At 38.6% G+C, this 15,214-nt stretch overlaps 1 protein-coding gene across 1 annotated transcript in view; it reads left to right on the top strand.

Moving 5' to 3' along the window:
* Adgb (androglobin) overlaps nucleotides 1-15,214 on the top strand; it is a 142,692-nt gene that overhangs the window by 80,274 nt on the left and 47,204 nt on the right. Inside the window, exons 18-26 of the mRNA XM_060373216.1 lie at nucleotides 188-329; nucleotides 847-961; nucleotides 3,078-3,245; nucleotides 4,381-4,516; nucleotides 5,020-5,157; nucleotides 6,918-7,011; nucleotides 7,729-7,863; nucleotides 8,361-8,514; nucleotides 11,567-11,754. Of these exons, the coding sequence (XP_060229199.1) occupies nucleotides 188-329; nucleotides 847-961; nucleotides 3,078-3,245; nucleotides 4,381-4,516; nucleotides 5,020-5,157; nucleotides 6,918-7,011; nucleotides 7,729-7,863; nucleotides 8,361-8,514; nucleotides 11,567-11,754 (1,270 nt within the window). The remainder of the gene's footprint in view (nucleotides 1-187; nucleotides 330-846; nucleotides 962-3,077; nucleotides 3,246-4,380; nucleotides 4,517-5,019; nucleotides 5,158-6,917; nucleotides 7,012-7,728; nucleotides 7,864-8,360; nucleotides 8,515-11,566; nucleotides 11,755-15,214) is intronic.

Raw genomic sequence — 15,214 nt, 5'->3', positions numbered from 1 at the left:
GCCAAACTAGGGACTATTTCCCACACTCACACACTAAGCTTCTGGCATTTCAGGGTGCCTTTAGAATACTTTCAGTACGTGATCCACCTTCATGATTACATATGTCCTTATCGGACAGAAAACAGTGCAAATGGAGGCCAGCTATCCTTTCATAATCACATTTCAACACATCTCCCTTCTCCTAAAGCCCTAACAAAAGACAGTCCTCACGTGGAGCCTGGGCTCTTGACAGCTGAAGCAATCACCTGGAAGTCCCTGAAGCCTCTCAGTGCTGTTTTGAGGATGCACACCTATGCTACAAAGGCCACCATGGTGCGCCTGCCTGTCGGGTAGGGTCTGACATTTTCTCATTTGGGGGTCTTTTAGACTATTGACTAATGAAGTAAGTAATGTGAGTTCTACATTATTGTTTCCTGGAATGATTTGAAAAGGCATCTATCTGTGAATTTTTTTGTTTGTTTGTTTTTGAGAGAGGGTTTCTCTGTGTAGCCTTGACTGCCCTGGACTTGCTTTGTAGACCAGGCTGGTCTCTAACTCACAGAGATCCTCCTGCCTCTGCCTCTGTCTCCCTGAGTGCACAGGATGTAGGAGGCATCTTCACTGTGTGAAAATTTGTCATTTTGTCTAATTATTTCTGTCTCCTGCAATCAGTAAAACACAGATTTTGTGATTATCTAGGGTTTTCCTAGAGTGGAATTCCAAAGGTAGTTATCCTATCTGTGTTAAAGAAAATAACTCTTCATTAACTTTAGACTTAAAGTTTCAAACTCTGATCAAGCAAGTAGCAGAGGTAAAATACATCCAACATAGGAAGCACAGTCCTCACACGGTGTCCATTCTCCCTAGGAGGCATATGCTGCTCTTCAATGCATACTCCCCCGTGGGACATGCCTTACATGTCTGCAGCATGATGACATTTGTCATTGGGGATGAAGATGTTGTACTGCCCAACTTTGAGCCGGTAAGTATCTTAGCAAATTCCTCTTCTCTAGTATCAAAGGTTTAAACTCAATCCTATTTTGAGCTTAACCCTCCCCCTTTTGAAACCCATTAATATGTCTTCTAACAAATGCTGAAATATAATCTTTGTAATTAACAGTCTAAAGTCTGTAGGGAAACAAAGTTAATTCCTCCACGACAGCTGTGCCCACCTCTACTCCATTGAGTCTTTCACTTCTGTCAGTATATCTGGTAGGTGGATTGGTCCTTGGGGGCAGGTTGTAAAGCACAAGTAAAGTCTTTTTGGATGCCATTTAAAATGTGAACATTCCTCCTCCTTCCATCCCTTCTCTATTCTGAGGAATTTAGAGTATGTATCTTCAGGATTCACAGGAGTCAAGGTGTTTCACTAGAAGCATCCATCACTTCCTCTTTCTCCTCTCTTCTTGCTGTTTTCTCAGCTCTGAAAAGAAAATGGGTGCAGTGATGCCACTAAAACCCTTTCTTTGTTTACAGTGTTCTCTGTCTACACCTGTGCTCAGGGGAGATTAGAATTTGGTATTTTTTGCTGTCTGTATTTCCTCATCTCCAATAACCGGCTAAAAAGTCCAGATGAAACAAACTAAAAACCCAAGAAAACAAGCTAAAAACTCTAGATGGTACAAATATGGGATTCTCTAAGGCAGCCAGAATACCTTGTAGCAACAAGAGGGTTGAAGACTGACTCTTTTCATCAGGTTCTGATGGCCTACACATGCCTAACTTATGCCCCCTAGCCTGTCTAGGCAGGACTCTACAAGCTTCTTCAAGGCTTCCTTCTGTTGGCTGTGCTGTCTCCTCTCCACATGCTTTTCATTCTGCTCAGTAGGCACTAACAGAACAAGTTGATCTCATATGGTAGCCTTTGTTTCCTTGACTGTTCTGGAATTTTTTTTCTTTGTTTTTGTTACTTTGGGTTTTTGGAGACAAGAGCTCATGATGTAACTCGGGCTAATCTGCAACAAGTGGTTCTCTTGCATTAGCATCCTGAGTATCTGGGGTTACAAAGCTGTTGCCTTGCTTTATACTGCTTACTTCAAATTCTTCTTTAAGACAATTCTACTTCTGTGCTGTGCATTATCCAGCTTGCAGTAGAATTAACTCCTGATGATTATTTTGTTGTAATAGTTCCTGTTTCATATGATAATATATGCTCTTATGTTATAAGGGTTAATGCACTCAAGATTAATCCCTATTAAGCTCTTATTCAAATGGAGATGCAAAAGGCATCCCCTTGCCCATGAGCTGAGAGAGTCATAACTGATCATTCTCAGATCTGCTATACAAACAGATGATTCCTCTGATTAGAGGCTTACTTAGACCACCAGTGAGGCAAGACCATCCTCAACACTGATGCTTGGAATGATAATGTAGGTATTCAAGCATTAAGATGAGAATGCATCTGTATGTCTGTCAGTTTCTCACCCAGCAGGGCATCTTTGTTGTCCAGGCACATTTGTTGGACCTATTTTCAGTCCTGTAGGCAATCAGTAAACAATGATTGCACTATGACACCCCCTAGAGAAACAGGAAAGATGGCTCAGTCTTCCTCCAACTTCCTCTAAGCAGGCAACTCAAGCACTACCCAGTACACACCAACCAGGACAATCTTCAGACATTTCAGACTGGGTTGTGTCCAAGAATCTCTGTCAGCTTGGAGCTCTTATTCATTCTTAGAATGGATAACTAGGGCGAGCCATCAGCCCAAGTTAGCCCACCCACTGGTCTTTATCTTGCAAGACCCTCCCCCCACAATCTTCTCTACCCTTTAGTGTTCAAAATCCCAGTCTCTGTCAGCCTGATATCTAGACATCCTTCAGAACTGTTTTTCCTAACTCCTCCAAAGGGCTAGTGTTCCTTTTCCACAGTCCTTTTTGTAGGACTGCCAAACCTTGTAGGACTTCCAGCTCTTTTTTCATGTCTCCTAGATCATAGCATCCAATAGAATGCCACAGCTCAGTCTATTCTCTATAAATAAAACAGCATCGAATTAATCATATAGCAGAGGATTTTCTTCTCCAAAGGCTGAATATTTGCAAATTTAATTGCCCTCAAATAAATATGTGCATAGCTGCTGCATGTATACTCTGTCTTTGCAGGAGAGCTTCCGATTTGTGGAACAGTCTGTAATAATTCTCAAGGCTATTGGAAATGTGATTACTAATTTCAGAGACAAAGATAAATTGTCTGCAGCTCTGAGGGATCTGCAAGCAGCTCACTATCCTATTCCCCTCTACAACAAAGAACTCACTGCTCAGCACTTCCGGGTAAGCAGTTCTGGTTCTGATGCTCACAGCAGGAAAGCTTTCATCTGAAAGATAAACTGCAAGTGTTGAGTCTAGGGAAGTGGTTTGCATGGCAACTGTCCCATTAGAGAGTGATTTCAGGAGGTAGAGAGAAATCTAGAGGAATGAAATGGGAAAAAGAATGAAATTAATCAAAGAATATGAGAATAGCTGGTGTGGGCTACTGAGGTTCACTCATGCAGAGGCTCCTGCTAAACTGTGAATGATGTCTCTATAAAGGGTGAGGAAACACAGTGGTTCACCTGGCAGTGGTTACCCTCGGGAACCTCCCTCATATAACACAAGCTTCCGCTGGGGCTGAGTAGCCTTCCTGCAGGCTATCTAGGAAGCCAGACAATCTCTGGTTGTCTCTTGAGGAAGTAAACTGAAAGGTATGGTCTGCCCAAGCTGCATGGCGATCCAGTTACATCTGTTTGTATTTGTATTTTTTTTTTTTTTTTTTTTTTTGCCTCTAAGCTATTGACATTCAAGCTGAATTATTTTTGTTTTGGGACTGTCTTATGCCCTGTGGGATGTGTCACAGATCACTTGTCATCACAGCATATGCCAATAACACCATGTTGTGACAACAGAAAATGCCTCAGACCTTAGCACATAACCTTTGAGAAAAGGATTTCCTAGTCAGAATGAAAACTACAGGGTATTCAGTTGAACTATAATTTTGTATAAGCTAACAGTATTCACCATGCTGAATGTAATCACAAAAAAATTTCTTTGCATTAAAAATATATTTTACCGTTAAAATATATTTATTTGGATGTTGTTGGCAAAGTATTTATAAACTAAGGCTGTGCCTAACCTAGAAGAGCACTTTGCTAAGCAGAGGAGACATAAACCATTTTATGAACATCAAAGTAGAACACAATATAAGTCCCAGGCATTCAGATGAATCTGCAATGACAAATGTCTGCCTTGTCACATATTCAAACAGACGCAACTTTTGCAGATACACTCTAGACAGACAAGGCTAACCTGCTAAAGAACAACTCAGCTCTGTTTGCCATACATAGTTCAACCTAGATTGTCCCACTATTGTTAATTATACATGTATGTGTTCGTGTGTTGTGTGTCTGTGAATATTTTTATCTTTTTTCAGGTTTTCCACATATCATTATGGCGTTTAATGAAAAAATCTCTAGTAGCCAAGCCTCCTTCAAACTTCAAATTTGCATTTCGGGCTATGGTTTTAGACACGGCCTTCCTGGACTCCCTCTCAGAGGACGTCTCTTTAGGTACTGATTAATTTTAAGTATTTGAGCATGGAAGTGATGAATAATTTAAAAAGGGTATGTTCAGCTGTTATGTGGCAGAGACAACAGATCTGCCAGAGAGCCAGGGAGTTCGAAGTTCAAGCTCTCTCTAGGACGCTCCAAGGGCTCCTAAGGTCTGCTGAGCAGCTTACCAATCCTTTGTCATATGTACTTCCATGGGATCCAGAATTCCTTTGTAATTGTCATTGACCTGCCTGCTATGAATTGAGGAACCTTGAGGAGATTTCTTCCTTCTCACCATGTTCTGTTTCTATTCTCACTATTCCATTTCCTTTCAGTTCATCAAAATATCACAGCTTCCTTATCCAGACCTTTACCTCAGCTCGGTGGACAATGTGAAATGGGATGTTCAATCCATCCCTGAGGAGTGATATGTCTAAAGGCTTTTGAAGCTGCTGGCATTAAAATTTTGGGAAAAGAATTAGATGTAAATCCCAATCCAGTTTTTGTCTTTCTCTTGCCAGCGGAATGGGTAGACCTTAAATACTGTATGCCAATAAATGAGAAGGAGTATTCTCCTGAGGAGGTAGCTGCTGCAGTGAAAATTCAGTCCATGTGGAAAGGGACCTATGTTAGACTTCTCTTAAAAGCTCGAATGCCAGGTATGGTTTTAACCTATTTTATCGAATTAAAATTCAAAAGGGATAAGCATTTTCATCATGTAATATCTATTGCCCTTTGAGAAGAAAGACTTATCTTTGATAAAACTTTTTAGTTTACTGAAACACTTTGTTATAAAAATATCACTATGGAAAACATTTAGTAATGATATTGAAATATTTGTTTAAGGAGTGAAAAGTCTAGACACCGAAAGGTATTTTTTTAATACAGAGTAAATAGTTTGTGATAGAAACATATTACAAATGAAGGTATGATGGATGCACACATATATTTCCTGCACTCAGAACTATGAGGGTAGAAGATTGCTAGTTTTAGTTTGAGGCTTACCTGATTGACCAAATCAAGAACTAAGGAAGAAAGGGAGAAAGGAAAGAAAGAAAGAAAGGAAAGAAAAGGAAAAAGAAAGAAAAAGCTAGAGATAGAAATAAATTATAATTACTTGATTTTCATGTTTTTCTCCATTAGAAAACAAGTGAATATATCATACTCATTACATGATAAAATGTTCTTTTTCTTCTCTAAGTAGTAACTATTATATTCATACAGTGATTTTTTTCCATTGTGGAAACTGAAAAAGTGCAAGCAATTTCATAATGTAGTTCTTTCACTCCATTCATATTTATTGAATGAATCTCAGAGCTAATACTCCTATGATGAGCACAGTCAGAGAAGCTGGCCAAGCAGACACAGCTGCTGCCTTAGGTCAGGCACACAGGAGATGAGCAAATGCTACAGTTCCCATTTCAGAAACTGATCAGAACAATGAAGGAACCAGGCAGGACATAAGAAAAAAAGAGGGTGTTTTTCTGCCACGTTGGCTCTGAGATGCTTACTCAGGATGAACTTTCCCCTGCCCATCCCTCTATTATGAAGCCATTCGTGGACAGTGCAGTAGATAAAGGTTAGAATAATTAGATGGTTGCTTTTTCTGAGATAAGGTTTTCCACAGAAGAAATTATTATGCAAACTGTTGCATGAATCTCTTAAACAACATCAAAGATCTCATATGTTTTTACTTTGGAGATGAGAGAAAACAATAATGTACTGTGAGCAGTGTTCTCATTGAGATATTTATAGCTCAATGCTTTAACCATGTTTTACTGCTCTCAAAATTTGGGAGCCTAGGGCATCTTACTTGTGAACTGTGGGAGTCTTTGCAAACACCATGTCCAGCAGAGTATTAATCCATGGGAAACAAGGAGGAAGTCCTGTTCAGCATGACTCAGTAGCCAGTGTTGGTTCAAACTTTGAAAATGTGATCCAGGCAATTTATTTTAAGCATATTTAAGCTCAGCACACTGTAGAAACAAGTTTCCTGATGAGAAGGACTTCAGTCCTGCATGCACAAGAAAACTTAAGACATGACTGCATCAAAACTCTTATAAAGTAACATTTTCCATAAAAATATGTTGTTTGATGAACTGAGGAAGATGGACTCAAGATAAACAAACTCATGATAGGATCTGGAGGAGATGGTATAGTCTAGTCATACACAGCACAGAAGTCACTACAGTATTAACCACATCCATTCACAACCTTCGGGCTGGAAAACAGGTTATATATCTTTTCATTTGAAGAGACAATTTTGTGTTAGTATTTCTGGTTTCCTAGTACTCATCTATGAGCACAAGGACCTACATGCCTCCTACAGTGGACTTTAAATTCTTTATTTGCAAAATGAAAATTGCACAAGATATCTTAGGGATTTAATATTGTTATTATTATTACTATTGTTGTTTAGACACAAAGGAAAATGCCAGCGTTGCAGATACACTTCAAAAAATTTGGACATCTTTAGAAGCGAATATGGAGCAATATTCACTTTCTCTCCTAAGGTAAAGAACACCTCCAGACTTCTTCTAGCTGAAGAGTACTTCTAGATCTCCAGTAAAAAAATTGTCCTGTAAGGCCATAATGGCTTCTATCATAGATAGTTTCTGAGATATTGTGAAAAAGACCCAGCATTCCTGGTGTTTTTGAGGCTAGATCTAGATTCTGGCAGGAAGTGAGGAGTTTATCCCCTCAACTCTATCAGCTCCCACCCTGTTGTGGAAGATGCCATAGGCATCCCTGCACAGTTGCACGAGCCAGAAAAATACCTGCCCTTAGTATTTCATAATTGAATTTTCCAAACCCATTGGTCACATTAACTTCACAAGTTTCATTCCAATCTCTCGTCTCTAGTTGGATCTTTCAGTGGCCAGACCCAGTTCTACAACTGTTATTCCTGCTTAGTTTGCCCTGCTTTATAGCGTAAACATCAAGCTTCCATTTCCCTCTATGAGCATTAATCACCCCCTTGCTTGGGAATTATATTCTCCTTCAGTTAAGATTGTCAGACAACTTCAAGCACCTTTGAAAGATACCATTCACGACTGACCTGCAGTGTGCTTCTTACCCTTTGACACCAGATGCTACAATTCACACAGTGCCTCTTTGACCTTAACCCACCAAACTTTGGCATCCAGCATTTTGCTATTTCAGAGGCTACATTTCTTCTGTAAATGAAGTTTATACTCAAGTTGAAACTCAATTTGTTTTTGTATTTCTAGACTAATGTTTAAAAGCAAGTGTAAGTCTATGGAGTCTTATCCATGTTACCAAGATGAAGAGACTAAGGCGGCCTTTGTTGACCACATGGTGAACCATCCAGACCAGCCACCGAATTCTTGGTTTATAGTATTCAGGCAAGTGGTGAATGATACCATCTTCAGATGGCATGCAGTGTTCAGCTTTGCAGTTTCAGCAATAAAAGTATGGTTAGCAGTAAAAGTATTGGCCTCTAGACATGATACATAATTTGATATATATGTATAATATATATGATATTATATATAATATATATAAGATGTCAGAGAATGTTATGTATATCAAAATATGAAATATTTAAACAATTTGTAGATTTTCTGTGAATATATAAACATAAGTCAATCTGTTCCCAGTATAGATAGATAATGTTTATTTCCAAGCAATAGCATATTAGGTACAAGTAATGAATGACATATAACATGGGAATTTGTATATTTGTACATCAAAATGACAAAGTAATAATAACTCAAAATAGAAAAGATATGCAAGCCTTTTAGTTATTTGCAACTAAGTTTTTATAGAGAATCTTTGGGATAAAAGTCTGTTTCAAGCTTTAAGATCTCGTTAAGAAAGGATTATGCTTTTGTAATTACAGAGAAACATTTTTTGTCCCTCAAGATATGGTTATAGTTCCCAAAGTATATACTACACTCCCGGTCTGTATGCTGCACGTCGTTAACAATGACACGATGGAGCAGGTACCTAAGGTGTTTCAGAAAGTGGTGCCTTATCTTTACACCAAAAACAAGGTAGGTACAATTGTCTCCCCTCACGACAAAACAGCCCTCCTAAAAAGCCCCCTGCTGGACTGGGAGACCAGCAGCAAGTGAGGCAGCTGTGCTTGCCCTCTGCTGAGAGGAAGAGTGCCCTGGTCTGTCCTTAGAGTCCATATATCAGGAGATAGCAAATGTGTATGCTGCAGCACACTTTACATTTCAGAAAGAGTACACTGTATAGGCCGTTGTTGAAAACAAATCCACATCAACTTTTATAACATACCTGGGTCCCAGGAGTTTATTGGTCCTAGACTGAAGCAGGTTAGAGAGAGTGCCTTTCTTACATATGTGGTTTGGTTGGCCTTGTCAGCATTTCTGGGGACTGAGATCACAAACCCAGCCCCCACTCTTAGTCTTTGAAGGTACCATGACTTGCTCAGGCCAAGCAGCACTTTAGGCTGCCTGCTGAATGAATGAGAGACCCTGCCTTCCATCAGATGTATCCTCTCTCAGTATTTTAATTTCTTCTTCATGTTTTCAGTCACAATCCCCATTAGGGAATCTTGCCAAATGTAGTGGGTATGGGCTGGAAACTAGGAGAGCTGTTTTTACTCCTAATTTCCATTCTATAGATGTGTGGTTTTTGAACTTTTCCTTTTTCTCTCTGGATTATGACTGTATTTTTTCTTTTGAGGTTCAGAACATAATATCAAATATAGATGACTTCCATATAACATGTTAATGTTTACCAGATTGTCCCATAAACTATATGTGGTATTGCCTGGTTTAATATAAGGTAAAAATAATTTCATATACTAGGTGTGATTTGATACTAACTCCCAATTTTATAAAATCTGATGTGAAATCCAAAAGATTTAGCCAATGAAAAATAATAGAGAAACTGAGTTTACATGGTGGGTTCCAGGAAAGCCCATATGCTACATAGCAGAGCTTTGTCTTAAAATTACATATATAAAATATTTTCCTTGTTTAAAACAAAAATGTTCCCTCAAATCTCTAAAATAGTTCAAAGGAGCTGTTAAGTTTCTTATTGAATTAGTACATTTTACATCTATTCTTCATCCTTCTTAATGCTTCAACCCTTTAATACAGTTCCAGTTCTTCATGTGTGGTGACCCCAACCATAAAATTATTTCCGTTGCTACTACATAGCTATAATTTTGCAACTGTTGTGAATGGTAATATAAATAACTGTGTTTTCCAATGGTCTTATAGGCCACCCTTGTTAAAAAGTCATTGGGCTCCTAAAGAGATCACTGAAAACCACTAGTGTAAAGAAAGAATTAAGCAAAGTCATAGATGCCATGAAAATCTGGAAATGTTCTCTCCTTCACCAAACAAGTTATATTAGTTATATGGCTTACTGAAAGTCATCAGTTTCAAATATATCACTGTACAATTTGTGTTCTTCAAGGTATTTGTTTTCTCTATAAGGTATAGTATCCTAAAAATTAAGGAAAAATACAGAATAAATTAGTTATTTCTCAGGATTTTTCATAAGCTAACATATATTGAATATCTCCAGAGGGGGAAAGTGCAATCCTTTCTAAATGCACTACAACTTAGAAACCCATTTTCATAAAATATATAGGGTCAATATTTCACAAAACATGTCTTGGAAGACACTGCTACAAATTGAAGCTCTTGTCATTTACCTGCATGGCATTTCTACCATTAAATAATTTGCTCTGGCACTGATGAACCATCTGGATGTGATATCCCAGAGATGGTCTCCAGAGATGGGTGAAAAACTTTACCTCCATAGAGGATGTCTAAAACTAATGCAAGATACATCAAATGTAGCCCTGAGTGTTACTCAACTTGGTTACCTTCCTGAAGACCTCATGCACTGTGTAAAATTCAACAACTTTGTCATTATTTACTTATGTATTAGTTTTATGATCTAATGAAGTTCTTCCTTGCAAACTCATGTTGGCTTGCAGGAGCCTGTTTTGTTCCTTGGATTTTCATAAGGCATGCTTTGAAGCTTGATTAGGACCCTCACTAGACTTAGGCTTGCAGATATATCTGCCCCTTCAATTAAACGAACAGTTGTTTCTTCTACTCCTGTCACCATTTTTCAAAGACAGAACAGTATAATTTAGAGCACTGACTGGTGAGAATTTTCAGAATTTATTTGTTTGTTTACAGCACTGGGGATCTGACACAGGAATTCACACAAACTAAGCAAGCACCTGTCACTTGGATACATTCTCATCCTTAAGATGATTTTTTTCCTTTTTTAAATTTATATATTCACTTTACAGCCTGATTGCAGCTCCCTCCTGCCTCTCCTTCTGGTCCCACCCTCACAACCCTTTCCCCACCCCACCCCCATCTCTTATCCTCAGAGAAGGGGATGTCTCCCATGGGTACCAAACCACTCTGGTACATTAAGTCATACTAGAACTAGGCACATCCTCTTCCACTGAAGCTAGACAAGGCAACCGAGCTAGGGGAAAGGAATCCAAAGGGAGGCAACAGAGCCAGAGACAGCCCCTATTCCCGTTGTTAGGGGACCCTCTGAAGAACAAGCTGCTCATCTGCTACATATGTGTAGGGGGGGCTAGGTCCAGCCCATGCATGCTCTTTGGTTGTTGGTTCAGTCTCTGTGAGCCCCCACGGGCCCAGGTTATTACACTCTGTAGGTCTTCTTGTGGACTCCTTGACCCCTCTGGTTCCCTCACTCCTCCTCCCCAATCTTCCACAAGGCTCCCCAAGCTTGACCTACTGCTTGGCTGTGGGTCTCTGCACCTCTTTCCATCAGCTGCTTGGTGAAGCTTTTCAGAGGAGTTATGCTAGGCTTCTATCTACAAGCATACCTGAGTAACATTAATAGTGTCAGGTACTGATTCTCTCCCATAGAATGGGTCTCAAGCTAGGCCAAGTTGATTATTTCTAAGAAGAATTTTAAATATAATGTTTATGGTTTGATGATTTTTAGGAGAGCTAGGGCTCAATGTAGATGTAACAATATAGTAACATTTATTTCAATATGCGGACCACACATTTGAGAGAATAGTGGTAACGTGAATCCTATATGTATGGTTGCCTTCTCTTTTAGAAAGGATACACATTCGTGGCTGAAGCGTATACTGGTGACTCATATGTGTCGGGTGCACGATGGAAACTGCGGCTCATTGGCTCTTACAACCCACTCCCATTTCTTTCCCGAGACTCTCCATGCAACACCTTCACCATAAAGGAAATCAGAGACTACTACATCCCCAGTGACAAGAAAATCCTCTTCAGGTAAAACTATATAATAGATGGATAAAGGTGTTCTTTATAAATATTAATATTTTTATTAAAATAAATTAATAATTATGAATCAATTAAATTCTAAGTTCTGTAATTTTATGGAAATAACTAATTAACAGTATCATGGATAAATGGATGCCAGCAAACCCATACCATTTCAAAAAATTGCTAATACCATTTCTTTTTTCCTTTTTCTTTTTCTTTCTTTTTCTGTTTTTTTTTACAATTCACTCATTTTATATCCCGATTATAGGTTTTCTTCTGGTCCCACCCCCTCCCTCTTCTTTTCCTATCCGCTTCCCCTAGTCCGCTGAAAGGGGGAGTCCTCCTCTCCTACCATCTGCTCCTACCTTATCGAGACTCATCAGGACTGCCTGGATCCTCTTCCTCTGTGGGCTGACAAAGCTGTACTTCCAGGGAGAAGTGATCAATAAGCAGGCAACTGAGTTCAGCCCCTGTTCCTCTTACTCAGGTACCCACATGGAGACTGAGCTGCCTATGGGTTACATCTGAGCAGGGAGTCTAGGTCTTCTCAATAGATGGTTTCTGGTTCGTGCAGCAGTCTCTGCAGGCCCCCATGTTGGACTCCTTGTGGAGACTAGGTCCTTCTATGGCCTGCTTCTTCCATTAGACTCCTTATGCTCTGCCCAAAGTTTGGCTGAGAGTATCTGCATCTGAATCGATTTCCTGTTGGATGGAGCCTTTCAAAGAACATCTATGGTAGACTCCCATACTGTTCCCTCTCTTCCACCGCTTCTGGTGTCTATGCAGCTTGACATTCTGAATGAGAATAAAACAGCCTTCCTAGGGTCCTCCTTGTTGTTTAGCTTCTTTGGTATGTGGATTTTAATATGTTTTTCTATTTTAGCCATTTGTAATCTCAGAGTTGTTTGTAATTCCCTGATGACTAAGGATGTTGAGCATTTCTTTAAGTGTTTCTCCACCATTCAGTAACCCTCTGTTGAGAATTCTCTGGCTCTGTATCCCCCTTTTTAAATTGGGAATTGGTTTGTTGGTATTTAATTTCTTGAGTTCTTCATATATTCTGGATATTAGCCCTCTGTTCGATGTAGGGTTGTAGAAGATCTTTTCACAGTCTTTAGGCTGTCATTTTGTTCTGATGACAGTGTTCTTTGTTTTACAGAAGCTTTTCAGTTTCATGAGTTCCCATTTATTAATTGTTGATCTCAGAGCCTAAGCTGTTGGTGCTCTATTCAGGAAGTTGTCTCCTGTGCCAATGAGTTCAAGGCTCTTCCCCACTTTTTCTTCCAACAGATTTAGTGTGTCTGCTTTTATGTTGAGGTCTTTGATCCACTTGGACTTTAATTTTGTGCAGGGTGATAGATATGGGTCTATTTGCATTTTTCTACATGTGGACAACCAGTTAGACCAGCACCATTTGATGCTATCTTTTTTCCATTGTATAGTTTTGGCATCTTTGTCAAAAATCAGGTGTCTGTAGGTGAGTGAGTTTATTTCTGGGTCTTAGATTCTATTTCATTGATCCACCATTCTGTTTCTATGCCAGTACCATGCAGTTTTTATTACTGTTTCTCTATAGTACAGCTTGAGATCAGGGATGGAGATACCTCCAGAAAATCTTTTATTTTAGAAGATTGTTTTAACAATTCTGGGTTTCTTGTTATTCCATATGAAGTTGAGAATTGTTCTTTCAAGATCTGTAAAGAATTTTGTTGGTATGTAGATGGGAATTGCATTGAATATGTAGATTCCCTTTGGTAGGATGGCAGTTTTTACTCTGTTAATCTTACCGAGCTGTGAGCATGGGAGATCTTTTCATCTTCTAATATCTTCTTCAATGTCTTTCTTCAGAGACCTGAAGTTTTTTTCATATAAATCTTTCACTTGTTTGGTTAGAGTTACACCAAGATACTTTATATTTTTTGTGGCTATTGTGAAGTGTGTTGTTTCCCTAATTTCTTTCTCATCCCGCTTGGCTTGTCTTTTGTATACAGGAGGGCTACTGTTTGTTTTTGTTTTTTTTTTTTGTTTTTGTTTTTTTTTTTTTTTTAGTTAATTTTGTATCTAGCCACTTGGTTGAAGGTGTTTATCAGCTGTAGGAGTTCCCTGGTAGAATTTTTTGGGTCACTCACTCATGTATACTATTATATCATCTGCGAATAGTGATACTTTGACTTCTTCCATTACAATTTGTATCCCCTTATTGTTTTAGCTAGAACTTCAAGTACTGTGTTGAAGAGATACGGAAAGAGTGAGAAGTCTTACTTTGTTCCTGATTTCAGTGAAATTTATTGAAGTTTCTCTCCAGTTAGTTTGATGTTGGCTATAGGATTACTGTATTTTGCCTTTATTTTGTTTAGGTATGTGCCTTGTATCCCTGATATCTCTCAGTCTTTAAACATGAATGGGTGTTATATTTTATCAAATGATTTTTCAGCATCTAAGGAGAGGATCATGTGTTGTTGTTGCTTTTTTTTTTTCAGTTCATTTATATGGTAGACTGCATTGATGGATTTTTGTATACTGAACCACCCCTGCATGCCTGGGATTAAGCCTACTTGGTCATAATGGATTATATCTTTGATGTGTTCTTGGATTCATTTTGCGAGTATTTTATTGTATATTTTTGCGTCAATGTTCATAAGGAAAATTGGTCTGAAATTCTCTTTCTTTGCTGGGCATTTATGAGGTTTAGGTATACCAAGGTGACTGTGGTCTCATAGAATGAGGTTGGTAATGTTTCTTCAATTTCTATTTTGTGAAATAGTTTGAAGAGTATTGGTATTAGCTCTTCTTTGAAGGCATGGTAGAATTCTGCACCGAAATCATCTGGCCCGGTCTGTTTTTGGTAAAGAAACTTGATGACTGCTTCTATTTCCTTAGGAGATACAGGACTATTTAATTTATTTACCTGATCTTAATTCAACTTTGGTAAGTGGAACTGCTCAAGAAAATTTTCCATTTCATTTAGATTTTCAAATTTTGTTGTGTGTAGGCTTTTCAAGTACAACCTAATGATTCTTTGGATTTCCTCAGTTTCTGTCATTATCTCCCCCTTTTCATTTTTGATTTTGATAGTGTCTCTCTGCCTTTTAATTAGTTTGGCTAAGGGTTTGTCTATTTTGTTGATTTTCTCAAAGAACGAGCTCTTGGTTTCATTGATTCTTTGAATTGTTTTCTTTGTTTCAAGTTTTTGAACCCTGAGTTTGATTATTTCAAGCTGTCTATGCCTCTTAGGTGTGTTTACTCTTTTTTTCCTATGGCTTTCATGTATGCCTTTAATTTGCTTGTATAAGATGTTTCAAATTTCTTTATGAATGCACTTAGTGCTATGAACTTTCCTCTTAACACTGCTTTCATTGTGTCCCATAACTTTGGGTATATTGTGCCTTCATTTTCATTGAATTCTAGGAAGTCTTTAATTTTTTCTTTATTTCTTCTTTGACCCAGCTGCCATTGAGTAGAGAGT

The sequence above is a fragment of the Meriones unguiculatus genome, chromosome 20, assembly GCF_030254825.1.
Source record: "Meriones unguiculatus strain TT.TT164.6M chromosome 20, Bangor_MerUng_6.1, whole genome shotgun sequence".
Classification (NCBI taxonomy): domain Eukaryota; kingdom Metazoa; phylum Chordata; class Mammalia; order Rodentia; family Muridae; genus Meriones; species Meriones unguiculatus.
Note: the sequence above shows the minus strand (reverse complement) of the source record. Positions and strands in the feature narration are given on the sequence as shown.